The sequence below is a fragment of the Prinia subflava genome, chromosome 5 (genome assembly GCF_021018805.1).
Source record: "Prinia subflava isolate CZ2003 ecotype Zambia chromosome 5, Cam_Psub_1.2, whole genome shotgun sequence".
Lineage (NCBI taxonomy): Eukaryota > Metazoa > Chordata > Aves > Passeriformes > Cisticolidae > Prinia > Prinia subflava.
This window is the reverse complement of record NC_086251.1, coordinates 56392042-56407016: the sequence shown is the minus strand read 5'-3', so window position 1 is coordinate 56407016 and position 14975 is coordinate 56392042. Positions and strand designations below refer to the sequence as shown.

Genomic DNA, 14975 nt, shown 5'->3' with positions numbered 1-14975 from the left:
CAAATTAACGATGTGCACTGTTTTGTCAAATGACCTGTGGGCATGAATGCCAGCAGAAGTGTCTGAATAGCTACAATGCAAATGTGTAAATGGTTCCGAAATTCAGCTCTGAAACTCAGCTCTGGAGCTGAGAGTTGCTCCTTGCAATCTGGTGAGGTATGCGGTGAATTTACATCTGACGTAATTCTGGTCCAGTTGGTAGTAGTATTAAACTGGTCAAAGTTTGGTCCTGTAAAGTTTTGACTACACATCAATAATGGATTGATTGATGAGAAATAAATGAAAAATGTTTCCCTAAAGGTGAGCCTATTTGTTTGCAAGGTATACTACTGTTATTAATTCAGTCCAATTACTAGAGGGCAGCCATAACAATGGTAATGGAAGGTTATTTGATTTGTGCTAAAGCCAGTAACAGGGTTAAAAAGAAAATTGCCAGGGGAGGGAGGCCTTAGGCCTGGCTTCCAAAGATGCCAGGTGGATTTTACCAAAATGCCCCCAGTGGCAAGGTTTAAATATCTTCTGGTAATAGTATGTCAGCTAACAGAGTGGCCAGAAGCATTTCCAACTGTTTCAGCAGTTACAGGATTAGTTCTTGAAGTATTTTTGGAACAGATAATTCCAAGATAGGAGATGGTGGAAGCAATAGACTTAGGGGAACTCTTTACAGGAAAGATTCTTCAAGAGGTTGTGACTGCTTTAGGAATACAGTGGAACCTCCATGTCCCCTGGCACCCCCAGAGTTCGGGCTGGGTTGAAATAATGAATGGAGAAATAAAGAAACACCTTTTGAAGCTGATGATAGAAACTAAGATGTCATGGGTATGGCTCTTGTCACTGGCCTTGGCAAAAAAAGAGCCAGACCCAGAGGAGATACTCAACTATGTCCCTTGGAATTGATGTTGGAATTCCTTACCCTTGTAATTCTAACCTAGTGTGAAGTGGAAATAAGTGATGCATATTTAAAACAATAAGTGGCCAGGATGCTGTCTGCTCAGTTCTGGCAGCTGCAGGAGCTGAAGCTGGGCACTCTCTGGATAAAAAGAGATGGAAAAGTAAACCAGGCATTGCTTTGTAACATCGCACATGTTCCTGGAGTTTTTGTTGTTGCATTTGGAATATGTCTTTGTCAGGAGTAGAGCTTCATTAAATCATACTTGGAAGTGCTGAACACCCATCCTTAGAATCATGGGGATTGGTGAAGTTCTCCTAAACCTTTTTGGACCATGTTTTGGAGGGGAGTGCAGCTTGGAATTTCTTCAGTTTTGAGGGAGTTTGAGGTTGGAAGTTCTTGCTTTGTAAGTGCTTTCATTTAAATGCTTCTGCCGGGCTGACAGGCATTATCACCTATGGTGTGATCTTGGTAATTATGGATAGCAACAGGGCATCATTGTTAGAACTTGGTGCTAAATGAAACTGCTTTGATTAGTTGTAAATCCCTAAGATTTTTCTAGTGTTTTGAGCTGAATTTTCATCTTTATCGGTTTAAGTGCTCACGTAGGGGATCAGCAGAGGAAATTGAGTTGAGACTAATAGTTAACAATTTACCGTACATCATGGATTTTCGGTCAAGTGATAAAAGGCTGGCAGGAAATGAGAAATTGATATCTCAACTAAGAGTAAACATGTGTTAAGTGTAGCTTTTACAAGATTGTTTGATAAATTATAAATTGGTTTAGGCAGAGCACAATCTGTACTGACATATTTTGGTTAGTTTGAAACTGGCAACACCAATGCTTGAAATAAGTTCATGCATCTGGAGGCAGATCTGTGGCCTATGTAAATTGTCATAGTGCTAATGATGTTAATTGGATTCCAGCACTTTATGCTGATGGAAGACTGCCTTAGTGTCTGTAATAAACCGTGTTTTGTATTCTTGGAATATGAGCCAGAGAAGCTGCTGGAATTAACTTTGAAGGTAACTGGAGTTTTGTTAGGAGTTTAAGCAAATGAATTTTTTTTCAAGCTTAGTTGGTAGTTACGTTTGAGATGAAACATGCAAGTTATCTTGTTAGTTGTCGAGGGATGTTAGGAGAGAGATGTTAGAAGTTTGGAGAGAGGTGTTAGAAGTTTGGGGAGAGGTGTTACAAGTTTTGGGTCTAAATCATGTCCTCATTCTGCAAAAGCTTTTCTAAAAGCTTCACTTTGGGCATGATTTCCGTCATCCCAGTAACACTGCTCGCATGTCACAGTCAGCATGTGCAGCCTTGGATGCTGAAAAGTGTGTAAGAATGTTTGTGCAGTGCTTTAAAGACCTCCTGTCTATAGCAAAAAAATCATTTTGTTTTACGTTATCTAAGACAGTGCTTCTAAAGCTTAGTGGTAGAGGATCTGCCCAGCAGCACAGTCTGTGTTTGCTGAGGTGAAGCCAGACAAGCACAGCAGCCTCGCCGCGTTTCCTAAATCGATGTTAGGGTTACACATAATTGTGTTCCTTTCCGTTGCAGATCCGTGTTTGTATATTCCCCGATTTGCACACATGCTGGAGTTTGGGGACAAGAACCACGAGGTGTCCATGACGGCGCTGAGGCTGCTGCAGAGGATGAAGCGGGACTGGATGCACACTGGCCGCCGGCCCTCGGGGCTCTGCGGGGCGGGTATGTCACAGCCCGGCCGTGTCCCTGCCCTGCCAGCAGGTGGGATGGGAAAGCCTGCAACAAACCAGGACTTCCCCTTGTCCTTGGTGATATCCACCTTCCAGGGGTTTTATTCTGTCAGGCATCTACAGATTATATAGGTCTTCACTGAAATAGTTTCTGAAACTATAACTTCATTTTTGCCCTTGCTGCTACAGTACTTGCTCAGGCCCTTTGTAGCTTACAGTTTGAATTTTTTTTTAAGCTCCTTTCTGGTGCTTTTCTTGCCCCCACTCTGCAGGCTCTAGCTGCTAAAAGGTTTTTTTGTCAGCTAAAATGACACCATTAGTGCCAGTACTTTGATTTGTGTCTTTACACAGAGTCTTATGCAAGAAGTGCCCTCTTTGACCTGTTTTGTGAAATTATTTTTCTCTCTTTCTTCATCTTTTTCCAAGATCCATCGCTGTCATGATGCTTGCATAAAACCTATGGGTTTGGGAGGGCCAGGTTAAAAGATAGTAGCCAGTGGGGTCAGAGTAACAGAGTGTAGGTAGTCACAGAGTTCATGCATGTGCTTTATTTTATTTGAAAGATCTTACATGTGTATGCATGAATGAGAAGTAATGCTCAAACCTTTGAGAACCCAGGACTACACAATTTTTTTGACATTTCTAGCCCCTTTTTGTTAACAGTACTTGATTGTTGCACATTGCTAAAAATTTGAGTATAGACTATGGGAGAGCAGTCTGCTCTTTGATGCACTGCATGGGCTGTACCCAAACGAGCAAGTAATTTAATTCAACAGACACAGATCAATAGATGGAAGCAGGTGGTGCTGAGCCCCCTCCATCCATCCATCCATCCAATGTGCAGCTCATGTGTTGGACTGTGGACTGGATTTGGTTTGGTTCCCTGGCTTACAAGTCTGTGCCACACGTAGGGTGAATGACCAGTTGTTAGTTCAGCCCTGATGTTCCCATCAGGAGCACTTTAAACACATACCAGAAGTGGAGCTCTGGTTTAGTTTCCTCTATAAAAAAGCACTTTTCTGTGCAGTGAGCTACTGCATGAGTGGGAGTGGTGCTTCAATACAGAGCTGGTGCTCTGAATCAACACACCATGTAAATGCAACTTGTTATCTGACCCTGTAGAGGGTCTTGCAGGAAAGCACTTGGGCACCAGCAAGACAGGGATAGTAGTGACAGCAATGAGGAGACCAGATTAGGCACATTTAGTATTTCTTTGGAGATCTTTATATTCAGGATGGAATTCAGTGAGTTCTGCTAAAAAGATGGTAACTGAAAATAAGTGATCACTGAAGTGTTCTTGTGCTGCAGATAACCATGGTTTCCCAAATTTTAAAGCATAGAATTTTTCAGGGTGCAACTTGTGCTCAGCCTAGTGGGTAGAAAGCAAAGTTTGTGAGTCAAGTCCATCAGCAGTATTCAAGGACACAGCTGAGCCTAGGCATTTACAGCACTTTAGCTGAAGACAGGGACCAAGAGAGGGTATGGTTACCTGAATATTTTCTGCTTTTCTTCAGGAAATTTCCCTCTTTTTGATGTTAACTTTCCGTGCTTGTTCTCCAGCCCTGCTAGTGGCAGCAAGAATGCATGATTTCCGACGGACTGTTAAGGAGGTCATCAGGGTGGTGAAGGTTTGTGAGTCTACATTAAGGAAAAGGTCAGTGCAGTCTTACTGCTTTTATCTTTCATTTACAGTACTGAGCAGTGATATGGTATAAAAAAAAGTATATTGGAGAAAACCAGGTTATTTTCTTAAGTGCCATGGATCAAATAAGTATATGTTTTAGCTGGTTATTTTAAAGTACTATCACCTCACCTCTTATGTAAGGCCTCAAATGCTTAGCAAAGATGGTAAGGAACACTGCCTATTTAACAGGTGAAGACTTGAAGGCAAAATAATGCTATGCCAGTAATGTTAACAGTATTGTCATGTCCTCAGAAAAAAATAATTTATTGATTCTCAAAGCTGACAGTCTACTGAGAGATTTTTTTTCATTAATCCAGGAGCCAAGTGATGAACAGTCTTGTCTTTAAGCTGTTATTGAACAGACCTTTCAAAATATTTTGCTGAAATATTCATTTTTGGTAGTGTTGCACTGCTAATAAATAGAAGACAGCGCAGTGAATCTAATGATAAGTTCAGTGAAGGATCCCCTGAAAGTGGGAATTTTCCAAGTACCTTTTGTGTGGTTTTTTTTTAAAGATAAAGTAGTATTTTCCATAGTTTAATGATGTAAGCAGATACCCAGTTTCTGTCATTTTACTTTTGAAAAGTTGTAACATACTCTTTCTCCATAGGATGAGTTAAAAATGACCTAACTGAAATATCCTGATTTCTGTTGCTCACAGCTGGAAATTTTTCTATCAGCAATATATTCTGATGTTTATTCCCTCAAGGTCTGTTTTTAGAAAGCTTCCCTAGTGTCTCTCTACACCTTCCTGTTATCATCTTAAGCAATTGAGCATAATACTTGTTAATAATATTCACTTTTTAATTGTGGAAAGTGTTTTTGCCCCAGATTTTCACTGGTGGAACAGGAATGATGCGATTTTCCAACTATGCGTGGGTAGTATAGGCATAAATTTAAAGTGTTTTAAATGCTTCAAGGCACTACAACTATAAGGATGGAGCAGTACCAATGCCACTTTTTTTCTCTGGCCAAAAAGTCGTATATTTTAGTTGTGCATTGTGTATGATTAATGAGTTACGCACCACAATCTACTCCAAGATGCTTTGGTTAAATAGCTAAAGAGTTTGTACTTACTAAGAAAATAAGCATAATGAATTAGAGTTGGAAGGAAAATTAATTTGAGCAATTGTTTCAAGCGAGGAAATCTTACTTCAAAATTCATGCTTTGAAATGTTTACTCAAGTCACACACATCAACTAAAATGACAGCCTTATTTACTTTGACAGGGTAAACGTGACAGCTGAATTATTTTCAGGCAGCTATAATTACAACTATTTATCATGAATCTATAAATTTGATTGATGTTTTTCAAATAAGAGCACGTTATATAGTATTTAACGAAGGCAAATAAAAAAAATACCTTTGAATAACTCTTTCTGCACTCCAGTTTTTTTCCTCTTCTTTCAAGAATTCCTTTCAAAATGCTATCAAATAGAAGTTGTCTAAATGAATAAGAACTTATTTCACATTCTTAAAAATTCCTTTGCTTCTCAGTTTGATGTGCAGTTTTATTTCCTTTTAATTACAGTTACTCTGGCTGGTAAAGAGTAGCTGCTGCTGTGTTTTATGAAGGTGTTGGATGCTGTGTTCACTGCTGATGGCTTTGCCCTGACAGCTCTGGAAGTGAAACCCAACATGAGTGCAGATAATGCTGGCACTTCCAGGCTGCAGGTTCTGCTGTGTGGTTTGGTTTATTCCCAGCTGGCTTCCTGGGGAAGCACAGACCATTGGGAGCTGGGTTTGCTTTTGGTGCCCGTGGCAGGAATCGGCAGGGGAAGACCCCACATGATGTGGTGTGCCTGGGGGGACAGGAGTGTGTGGATGAGGATGCAGGAATGATGCTCTTTAACAAATCCTGATTGGGAATTCTTGGGAGTGTTTGGGGAAGACTCTCAGCAAGGAGTGGCAGAAATCACTATTTCTGGTCCTGTCAGTGCAGCTGGTGGGACTGGATTAGTTCACCCTGTTGTCCATCAGCTGGAGAGCACCAAGCCTGTGTGCTGGAGACTGTGTCCTCTTTCACTGCTCTGAGCTGGAGGAGTAGCTCTTAGGAGGAGGTTCACAAAAATGTGAAGTATCTCCAGGTCATAAAAGTTCGTGACCTGGTCGTAAGGGGAATCTGTTTCAGCAGGAAAAAGCAACAAAGCATGATCTGTGTATGCTGTCACTCATCTTCCAATCAAAAGTTCTTAATTTGGGCATTGGTTTGGTTAAAAACCAGTGCTTGCTTATTTTTAATGTGAGTGGGGTTTTGGTAATATCTTTGTAGTCACTTTGCAGTCACTTCTAGCTTTATGTTTTGAAGCACACAATTAAAATGTAAAGCTTGTTGCTGTTGTTGAAAGCGAACTTATTAAATATTAATAAATGCACTGATAATTCTATCTCATTTCCAGTCTAATTGAAATTATATTAACTTATATATCACTTTATGTATTCAAAGTACTGTACAAATATTAGCTAATTAGTCAAATTGTTATTTTCTATGTAATCATCCGTGAAGGTAGCAGAAATTAACTTTTAATAAACCCAGTCCTTTTATTTAGTTCAGGCCTCACATTTGTGCTTGTGTTCAATACACCTGTCGTCACCTCTGTCTTTTTAACTTTAAAGTACTCTGCCTCTTCATCTTTTTATTCACCTCTTGCATGCTTTCTCTGTGTTCTACATTTTGCGTTATCTTCAGTAAGAATAATTCTTGTGATACTTGTCCATTGTGCATTATCTAATACTGTGCGGCCCTTATGCCTGTTAGAAGATCTTAGGCATTTCTTCCATAGAAATAACAAAAATCAGCTTATCTTTCTTAACATTTGCATTTTCCTGCTTTGACTTGCTCACTTTATCTTTAAATTGAACTGCTTTTTGCATTAAAAATACTTCTCAGTTCCATAAAAGTACTATCTGCTAAAAAACTTATTTGTGATGAACTTCAGAAGCAGTAAAGCTTCATTTAGAAGAAATGGGAACAAATGGCAGGAATGGGTTTAAATAGCTTGTTTTTGAGGTGAATGTTTTTTTCTCACAACCTTATAGTGTTTTGGGAAGGAAGACAAGGCTTGTTATGAGAAGCTTCATTTACCAGCTATAGATGCTGCAGAGACTTTCATAAATGGAGTCCTTTGCTTTTATCCTGGGGACCCTGTTACAACTCTTTCAATGACTGAGGTTGTAATTTTCTGGAAAAATTAAAGATTTATGCGTAGAGATAAATGTCCTGAATGTACTGCCTGCAGCTTTTCTTGTTTTCTTTTTTTTTTATTTAATTCTGTAATATGTAGCTGGCATGAACCTCGTGTCCAAGCTCCCAGTGCTGTCTCAAGCTGGACAGATGAGAGCAGGCAGAGAGAGGAGCCAGTCCTACATGAGTCTGGAGTCAGGATGAGAAGGGAAGGTAACAGGGACGTGGGTAGCTGTGAGGGGGCTCTGAGGTTGTTGTTATTCAAAACTCCAAAGCCCTCTCAAGGCCAGGACTGAAGGGAGGGGTGTGTGGAAGTCAGTGTTGGGCTGTGATCCGAGTGCAGCCATGCTAGAATTCTGTGGAGGGTATCCAGTGAATCAGTGAGAGCTGGCCACCTGAGCTGTTTGAGCGTGGAGGGGCTGAGGATGCTCACAATGTCAGACTCATGTAAGGGCTCTTGCTTCAAGTGTGACGTGGAGAGAAGCATTTAGAATGCCAGAAATTTATTTCATGTAAAGGATCTTGTGGTGGTGTCTGCTCTGATCTCAGCTCAGCAACCAAGCAGCTCCTTTGCTGGCTGCTGCTGCCATAAGCTAAATTGAGAAATATCTCATGTCTCCAGTTAAATCAATTCAAGTGGCTTACAGATGATTTCTAGAAACCTTTCTAGTATGGTGAGTAAAATACAACTTGATCCACGTGGGCTGATACTGCATACCTTTGTAAGTTGGATTGTCTGGTTTAATAAAAAAAGGTTTTATTTCTGAGGAATCCGATTTCACAGGCAATGTTCCATTTTAGAAATCCAGCTTCTATACACATAGCGAGTTGATACATTAATTAGAGTCCTAATATATTTTAGTACATCATACTTCAAAATATAATTTCAAAATTACTTGGTGGCTCTTTTGAAACAATCAGTAACTTATTCTCACTAACTCAGGCTTAGATCTTGTAAATGGTTTTCCTGTGTTTTACTTCCCTCATCTGAGGTGCTGTTAAGAAATTAAGCAGCTCTGTTTTTCTTTTCCAGGAGATCATAGAGGTTTTTTGACAGACCACAGCAGAGAAACCATGCTAATAAAGCAGAATTTTAAGGAATGCTAACACATTTTGTTTCATTAGCATGGTGTGAGCATTTGAATCAGGGGGAAAAAAGAAGAAAAAATTCCAGGTGGTTTAGACTGACAGAGTTTTGGGATGGCCAAGGATGTGCTGGTGGGATTTATCCAGGGGCTGACAGTGGGCCACAAGTGTTAACTCTGTGTATAAGCATTTGTAGAATCAGGGCTTAAAATGTATGCTAATGGATTTGTGACAGTTTTAAATCTCTGTGTTGGTGTGAGCAGGTAACAGGAACTAATTCTAAAGGGTGCTTTATTTAGTACAATCTTTAGAGGTACCTGTTCTTAGAGAAGCATCAGAGAGTTGCCAGCAAATGAACCCCATAAATTATCAGTCACCTATTAATTAGAAGTAAATGACTTTGTGTGTATGCTCTTAGTCTATTGCAAAAAGAGGTGATGTATATTGATGCTGGAAGTTGTGTAAGGGTGAGAATATTTCTCTTTAACAGTTGAATTTGGCTGGGAACAGACAGACTAATTTAGCCCAGCTTGGGTGATAGGTTGTAAGTTGTAAAACCACAGCAACTGGATCACCTCTGATTTTGTCCTTACCTTTAGTGATGAGATACTCATTCATACAGCCTTTAAACTACCTTTTATATTACTGCAAGTACATGTAAAGTTAGATATATGTACAGCATTTACATATCAGGAGATTACTCTTCTATTTATTTACTTACTGGAAAACTTTTAATTATGTAATGTAGGAAGCATTTAATAACTATTTTAGATATGTGTTCTATATTAAGTATCACTTTTAGGGCATATGTTTACATACTTCCATAAATAGTTCATGTGTAAACATTGTATGGCTTGAAAAAAAATAAGGAGGGAAGGGGGATGCAAAAGACTGTTAGATTTGTAGGCTAGAAATAGTGATGGTTTGAACACCAGTGTGAATTCTGAGCTTCTCTGCTGTGAGTGCACAGGTTGGGAGTGGCAGGAAGCACTGATAAGGGTTAAATTAAAACAGTGAGGATGTTTTGCAATATTCTGGTTTTTCACTAAGACATAAAAGTAAATCCCTTACTTTTCCAGAGTTTGGAATTGTCTGAGGTGTCAAATCAGCTGATCTATTGCTAGAATATTTGTAGTTGATATGACAGTTAAGATTATGTAGATATCATGTAAGTTATTACTTACTGTTTTAATTATGTTGTTAATTTGGGAAAACTCAGGGGAGTTTAATTATTAGCATCAGTTTTTTGCAATAAAGATTCTTTTTCATATATTTCTGCTTACAGTGTGGCATATTCAGCCTATTATTTTTCTAATCCATTGATAAAATACTTGAAGTACTTTAAAAAGACCTCTCACAACAGGTAATTTAAAGGCTGATGGCTCAGGCTAAACCCCACATTCCCTCTTCAAAAAAAAATCACTGTCTCTGAAATTGTAATTTGTTTGCCTTCTGTACGGAGATACCTCTGCTCATGCTGATTGTGTATAGGTAGAAGGACACCATGGCTGTTCCTCAGTGGTTCCTCTACTTAGAAGTCCTTCTTGGGCTTTGAACTTGGGCTCCTGAAGCATTTGTGAGTTGAACTCCAGAAGTCCCTGTTCTTTTGTGTGCTTTGTTGCACCCCACTGCTGCAGAATCTCAATTAAACATTAAAACCAAGCCCTTAGCTGCACATGAGCCTGTTTCTTCCATCGCTGTAGACTGGATTCAAGAGTCTCCACTGGCATCCCTGGAACAAAATGAAGTAAAAAGAACATTGCATGCAGCTTCAAAATGATTGACCCATTTTCCCTTACTGGGAGTTAAATTAAGTGTGAACAGAATCTGTTTACTGGTTTGTGCACAAAAGTGCTTTATCAGAAGCAGAGGTGTGGTTTAGTCTGTAAATGGATGGAAACAACAACTGTGGAAATTTTTCTTTGTAAAAAGGGCTGGGACTAGAGGCGGATGACACCAGGCTCTGGAAAAACTTTTCTCCCAAAGGAATTTGCTTGAAAGAATTTGCTGTGAGAAACTGTAAGATGACGGTTTATACTGGAAGTTGAATCTTAGCCTGAGCTTTAGTGGTTGCCTCTGCTTTGACTATAAATAGAAAATCCTTGTCTGCCAAATTTCAATTTTTAGAGCCTTTTTGAATTTGTGCCAATGAAATAATATTTTAATTTGTATATCTGTTTATTTTCCCTCTGTCTGTGCATAACTTAGTGGTAACTCTTATTAGATTTTTTTGGGTTAGCAGAAGTGGAAAATGAACTTGGATGGCACTTTTGTGTGGGACTTAAAAAATAGCCTGTAGCTAGTTTTTTTTTTCATGAAGCCACTCCCTTGCCCCTGAAATTATTGTGTTTATAATTAAGGTTGTGTCAGTTTTTCTTAACTGCCAAACTAATGTTGCTTTGTTTCATGTGGTGCAGACTGCTGCAGCATCAGTTTGTTGCCTTGGTGGCATGTGTCCAAACAGTGGATAAAATTAAAGAAATATTTAAAAATATGTAGACAGGATATCAGCCAATGTAAAATGTTGAGGCAGGAGAGTGGTTGGCAAATGCAGGTATTTATTTATATCAAGTTAAAGGAGAAAATGTTGAGTGTTCAGCTCGCTCTCCCACGGAGATGATGCTCAAGCTGAGATCCTGACCATCAGGGATAGCTCCTCGTTTTGGGAGAAGGGTTAGAGCCTTGGGGGCAGGACTTGAGAGCAGTGAAAAAACAGCATGCTGCTCTAAATCTGCATCACTGCCAGCCTGTGCTTAAATGTTAAAATGCTGGCAGCCCTCCCCTGGGGTGGTCAGCCCTGCCCCGCTTGGCTTGGATCAGGACCGAGGAAAGGAGGGCACAGGCAGGGCCTGGCCGCTGGTGGCCTGGTCAGATGGTTGAACCATGCTGTGCTGTGGGTTTGAGCTCTCTTGGCAGTAAACATGATTTAGCTCTGCCCTGTCCTAGTGCAGACACACTGAAGTGTTGGGAGAGACCCATCCTGCCATTCTGGCTTGGGGTGGAGGCTGGTGCTTGGGCTGGAGCTGGTGCCAGCTCTGGCACGTTGGCTCAGCCCGGGTCTGATGGGCGCAGGGTACGTGACATGAGTCAGATGACACTGTGGGCAGGAGAGGGACAGGCAGAGCCTGTGGTGTCTGCAGGTTAGGTGCTGACACCCAGGCATGGTCATCTTGTCCCCAGGCTGGATTCGTGGGTTTTGCTGTTGGTGTTTTCTTGGCTGCTCAGCACACACAGAGGTGGTGATGCTTTGGTGGGGCTCTGGCAGCTGATCTCAGACTCAGAGCGAGCGTTGGATAAACAAACTGTGTGTCTTTGCCAAAGTGCACCTTGGCTTTTAACACTGGGAGCAGAGTAAGATTTTAACAGGGTGAGGCTGATTGGGATGAAGAGTCTTGCTGAAGTGAGGCTGCCTGTGAGTACATGACTCATTCGTGGAGAGATGGATGGCTGTTCTTTAATGATTGTGACTGGGAAGATCCATGCTCCTCAAGTGATACATGGGTTTGGCATTAAGTGAATCCTGAATTAAAATAGTAATAATAATAATAGTGCCCTAGCCAGGTTTTCCCTCTAACCTGATAGATGTGACTCCCTCCTGGAAGGTGGGTAGTGCATGCTGGAAGCCTGTTAATGCCAAGAAAGATTTCTGGTCTTTTAATTAAAAGGTGGGTGCTGCTGCTGCCAACAGCATCCTCCTCTCCTTTCCAGTTTGATCTGAAAGAGAAGAGGAGGGAGCTGGTCCCTGGTACTCTGAGGGAAGGGTTTGGGCTGTCAGTCACTCTTAAGTACGTGGCTAATTTGGGGCCTTGTGGAAATGAATCCCAAAAGCATGTCTAGTTTTTGGAGGCTTTCTTCTCAGCAGCACTAATTCTGGCTGCCTCTGTCTGTGTGTTTCATGACATAAGATGCTGCCTGTGGCCGCTGGCCCCTGCTCCAGGAGTGGGAGGTCTCCAGGCAAGGTGTCCTGCAGTTGCAGCCTGCCTACACCATTCTGTCTTGTGTTGCTCCTCAATTTATGACAGAAGAAGCACAGAGACTGATGAGGATATAGCAGGAAAATGTGGCCCTGTGCTCTTGGTTTTGACCCTGGTGTTGGCTAGAAACTGAATTTCTGTCCTAGAGAAAATTCCTTCTTCAGAAAGAGTTTTGTTTCAACCAGAGGTAGAGGAGAGAACTGAGGAGAAAACCGCAGCTGTTTTTAGGGGGAGAGAAATGCAGAAAGGTCCTGTGCTGAGAGCACTGAATCACCATTTTTAGTTCCCTAGCTTTGCAGATGGGAGCTGTTGTCAGCTCTGCTTCCTCTGAAAGATGGGAATATTCCAGTGAAGCAGCTGCAGACCCATCATTGCCATTTTCCCATGGAAAATGTTGATATTATTAAAAGGGCACTTTCTGTCAGAGAAGCATTCTGCCAGACGTTTCCTGACCTGGCTTTGTACTTAACCTTTTGTCTCATTTTCTCCATCTGTAAAATGGATGTGCTTATTCTCAGCCACCTGTATAAAATGCTGGTATTTGTGGATTAAGTTATGACCACGTGGTCTTATTTAAGATTGAATTCCTCTGAAAGACTCGTCTGCTTTCGTGGCAGTTCCCCATGGAGCCAGTCATATCTCTCACATAGGTAGGAACTTTCAAAATGCAAACATTAAACAAATCCAACATTTATTGTCAAATTATGTTCATCCATCTATTTCATCTGTGTGATGTGCAAATGACCAGTTTATTTTACCACTGCTTCTGTGCATCCTGCAAAGATTATTTCTTGTCCCTCTTCCAGCCTGCTGAGGAGATGTTACTTTAATCTTTGTTTTGTGTAAATTAATCATGCTGACACATCAGGAAGATTTTTGAGCAAACTCCTAAACTAGGGTGACAGATATTTTATTTTGTGAATCTGTTTTGTTGTTGCTGTTGATAACAAAAGCAACGAGAGGGGAGGAATGAGCTGTGTTTCTTGTCTTAGTTTTTTCTCTACTTAATTGACCGTAGGGGCTGCAGTATTTCTGTTCAGTCTTTGTTCATCAAAAAAAAGTATGTTACATACTCTTAATAAATCAAAGGCTAATTTGGGATATGAAAAGATACTTTCTTTGCAACAGATGAAACAATTAGTAGAACTTCAGCTTTAATGTCGTTGTGTTTGAGCCAGAGTTGCTAAGGATGACACGTTTATTCCACAGCTTGGCAGTTTGCAAATTTTGTTAATTTCCTAGGAGTTCTTAGAGATGTTTTGGTCATGTGCTGTATGCTTTGGTAGGTTGACAGAGTTTGAAGATACACCAACCAGTCAGCTAACCATAGATGAGTTCATGAAGATTGACTTGGAAGAAGAATGTGATCCTCCTTCGTTTACAGCTGGTCAAAAAAAATTGAAGATACAGCAGGTAAGTTTTGAATTGGATGCTCTCTGTGGTTCTTTCCTCTCTCCTCCCTCTGTGCATTCCCTTTTGAATCAGTTAATGCTAAATCCTAACTGACCAGCCCTTGGTAAGATTTAGTACTTTTATTTTGAGGTTCTTGAGAGAGGCATGAGCGTTAGTGCATATGATACCCATTAACTTAAGATATTTTTTGGTTCATTGGCAAAGGGATAGTTTCCCAACTGAAAATGTGAAGGGATCAGAAACCATGCACTGTTTTTAAGGTGATACCTGTGGTTAGGAGAACTGCCATTACAGAGAACTTTTTTTTAATAGGGAAACAATAGGAAAACAATAACCCATTTACTTTCGTGAGACTGCTGGTGGTTTTGTGTGGTACACCTGCTTCCAGAGATTAGTTCTCATGTGGCTTAATTTCTTTACAAATCATGAACTAAAGCTGGTGTCAGAGGAAAAGATTTTACTGCTGCCATAGGCCATTTTTACATTATTGGTTTGTTAGGGTTTTTGCTTGTTCTAACTGTGCTATCATTTAAAGGTCTGTAGGGGTGTTAGTGACGTTCTCAAGAATCAGCCAGGGGCTGTAGGCCAGAGCTTCATTCTGCCATCACCAGTGTGCTCTGTCTGGTGTGGGCACGCCAGTCCCAGCACTGTCCTTGCACTTCTCACATCTACATGCACAGTCACAGAGTCTGACTGCTGGAGAATGAGGCCTTTAATTTACAGCTTTCTCCTTTTGAAATACAGAGCTGGGGGAGATAGCATTAGAAACTGGTCAATGTTTTGAGACCTGTCTGTCATGCCAACCTGACCCTACAAACTAATTTCAGTGGTGATTCAAAACCTTATGCTTTTGAAATACCTTGCCATTCTCTGTCTCTATGTTCATAAACAGTTGAAAATTGTGCATTTTTTTTTTAGTAATTTCATGTTTATTTTCTTTATTGTCATTTCAGCTTGAAAAGGCATTATCAAAAAAGCTGGAGGATTTTGAAGGTATAAGTTGTGTTTAGTGTAACATATCACTCATTTCT

The 14975-nt window shown here is 40.5% G+C and overlaps 1 protein-coding gene across 1 annotated transcript in view; it reads left to right on the top strand.

Moving 5' to 3' along the window:
• The window catches only part of BRF1 (BRF1 RNA polymerase III transcription initiation factor subunit), a 171457-nt gene that overhangs the window by 83848 nt on the left and 72634 nt on the right, over positions 1-14975 (top strand). The window contains exons 6-9 of the mRNA XM_063399514.1: positions 2445-2594; positions 4163-4256; positions 13818-13944; positions 14898-14937. Of these exons, the coding sequence (XP_063255584.1) occupies positions 2445-2594; positions 4163-4256; positions 13818-13944; positions 14898-14937 (411 nt within the window). The remainder of the gene's footprint in view (positions 1-2444; positions 2595-4162; positions 4257-13817; positions 13945-14897; positions 14938-14975) is intronic.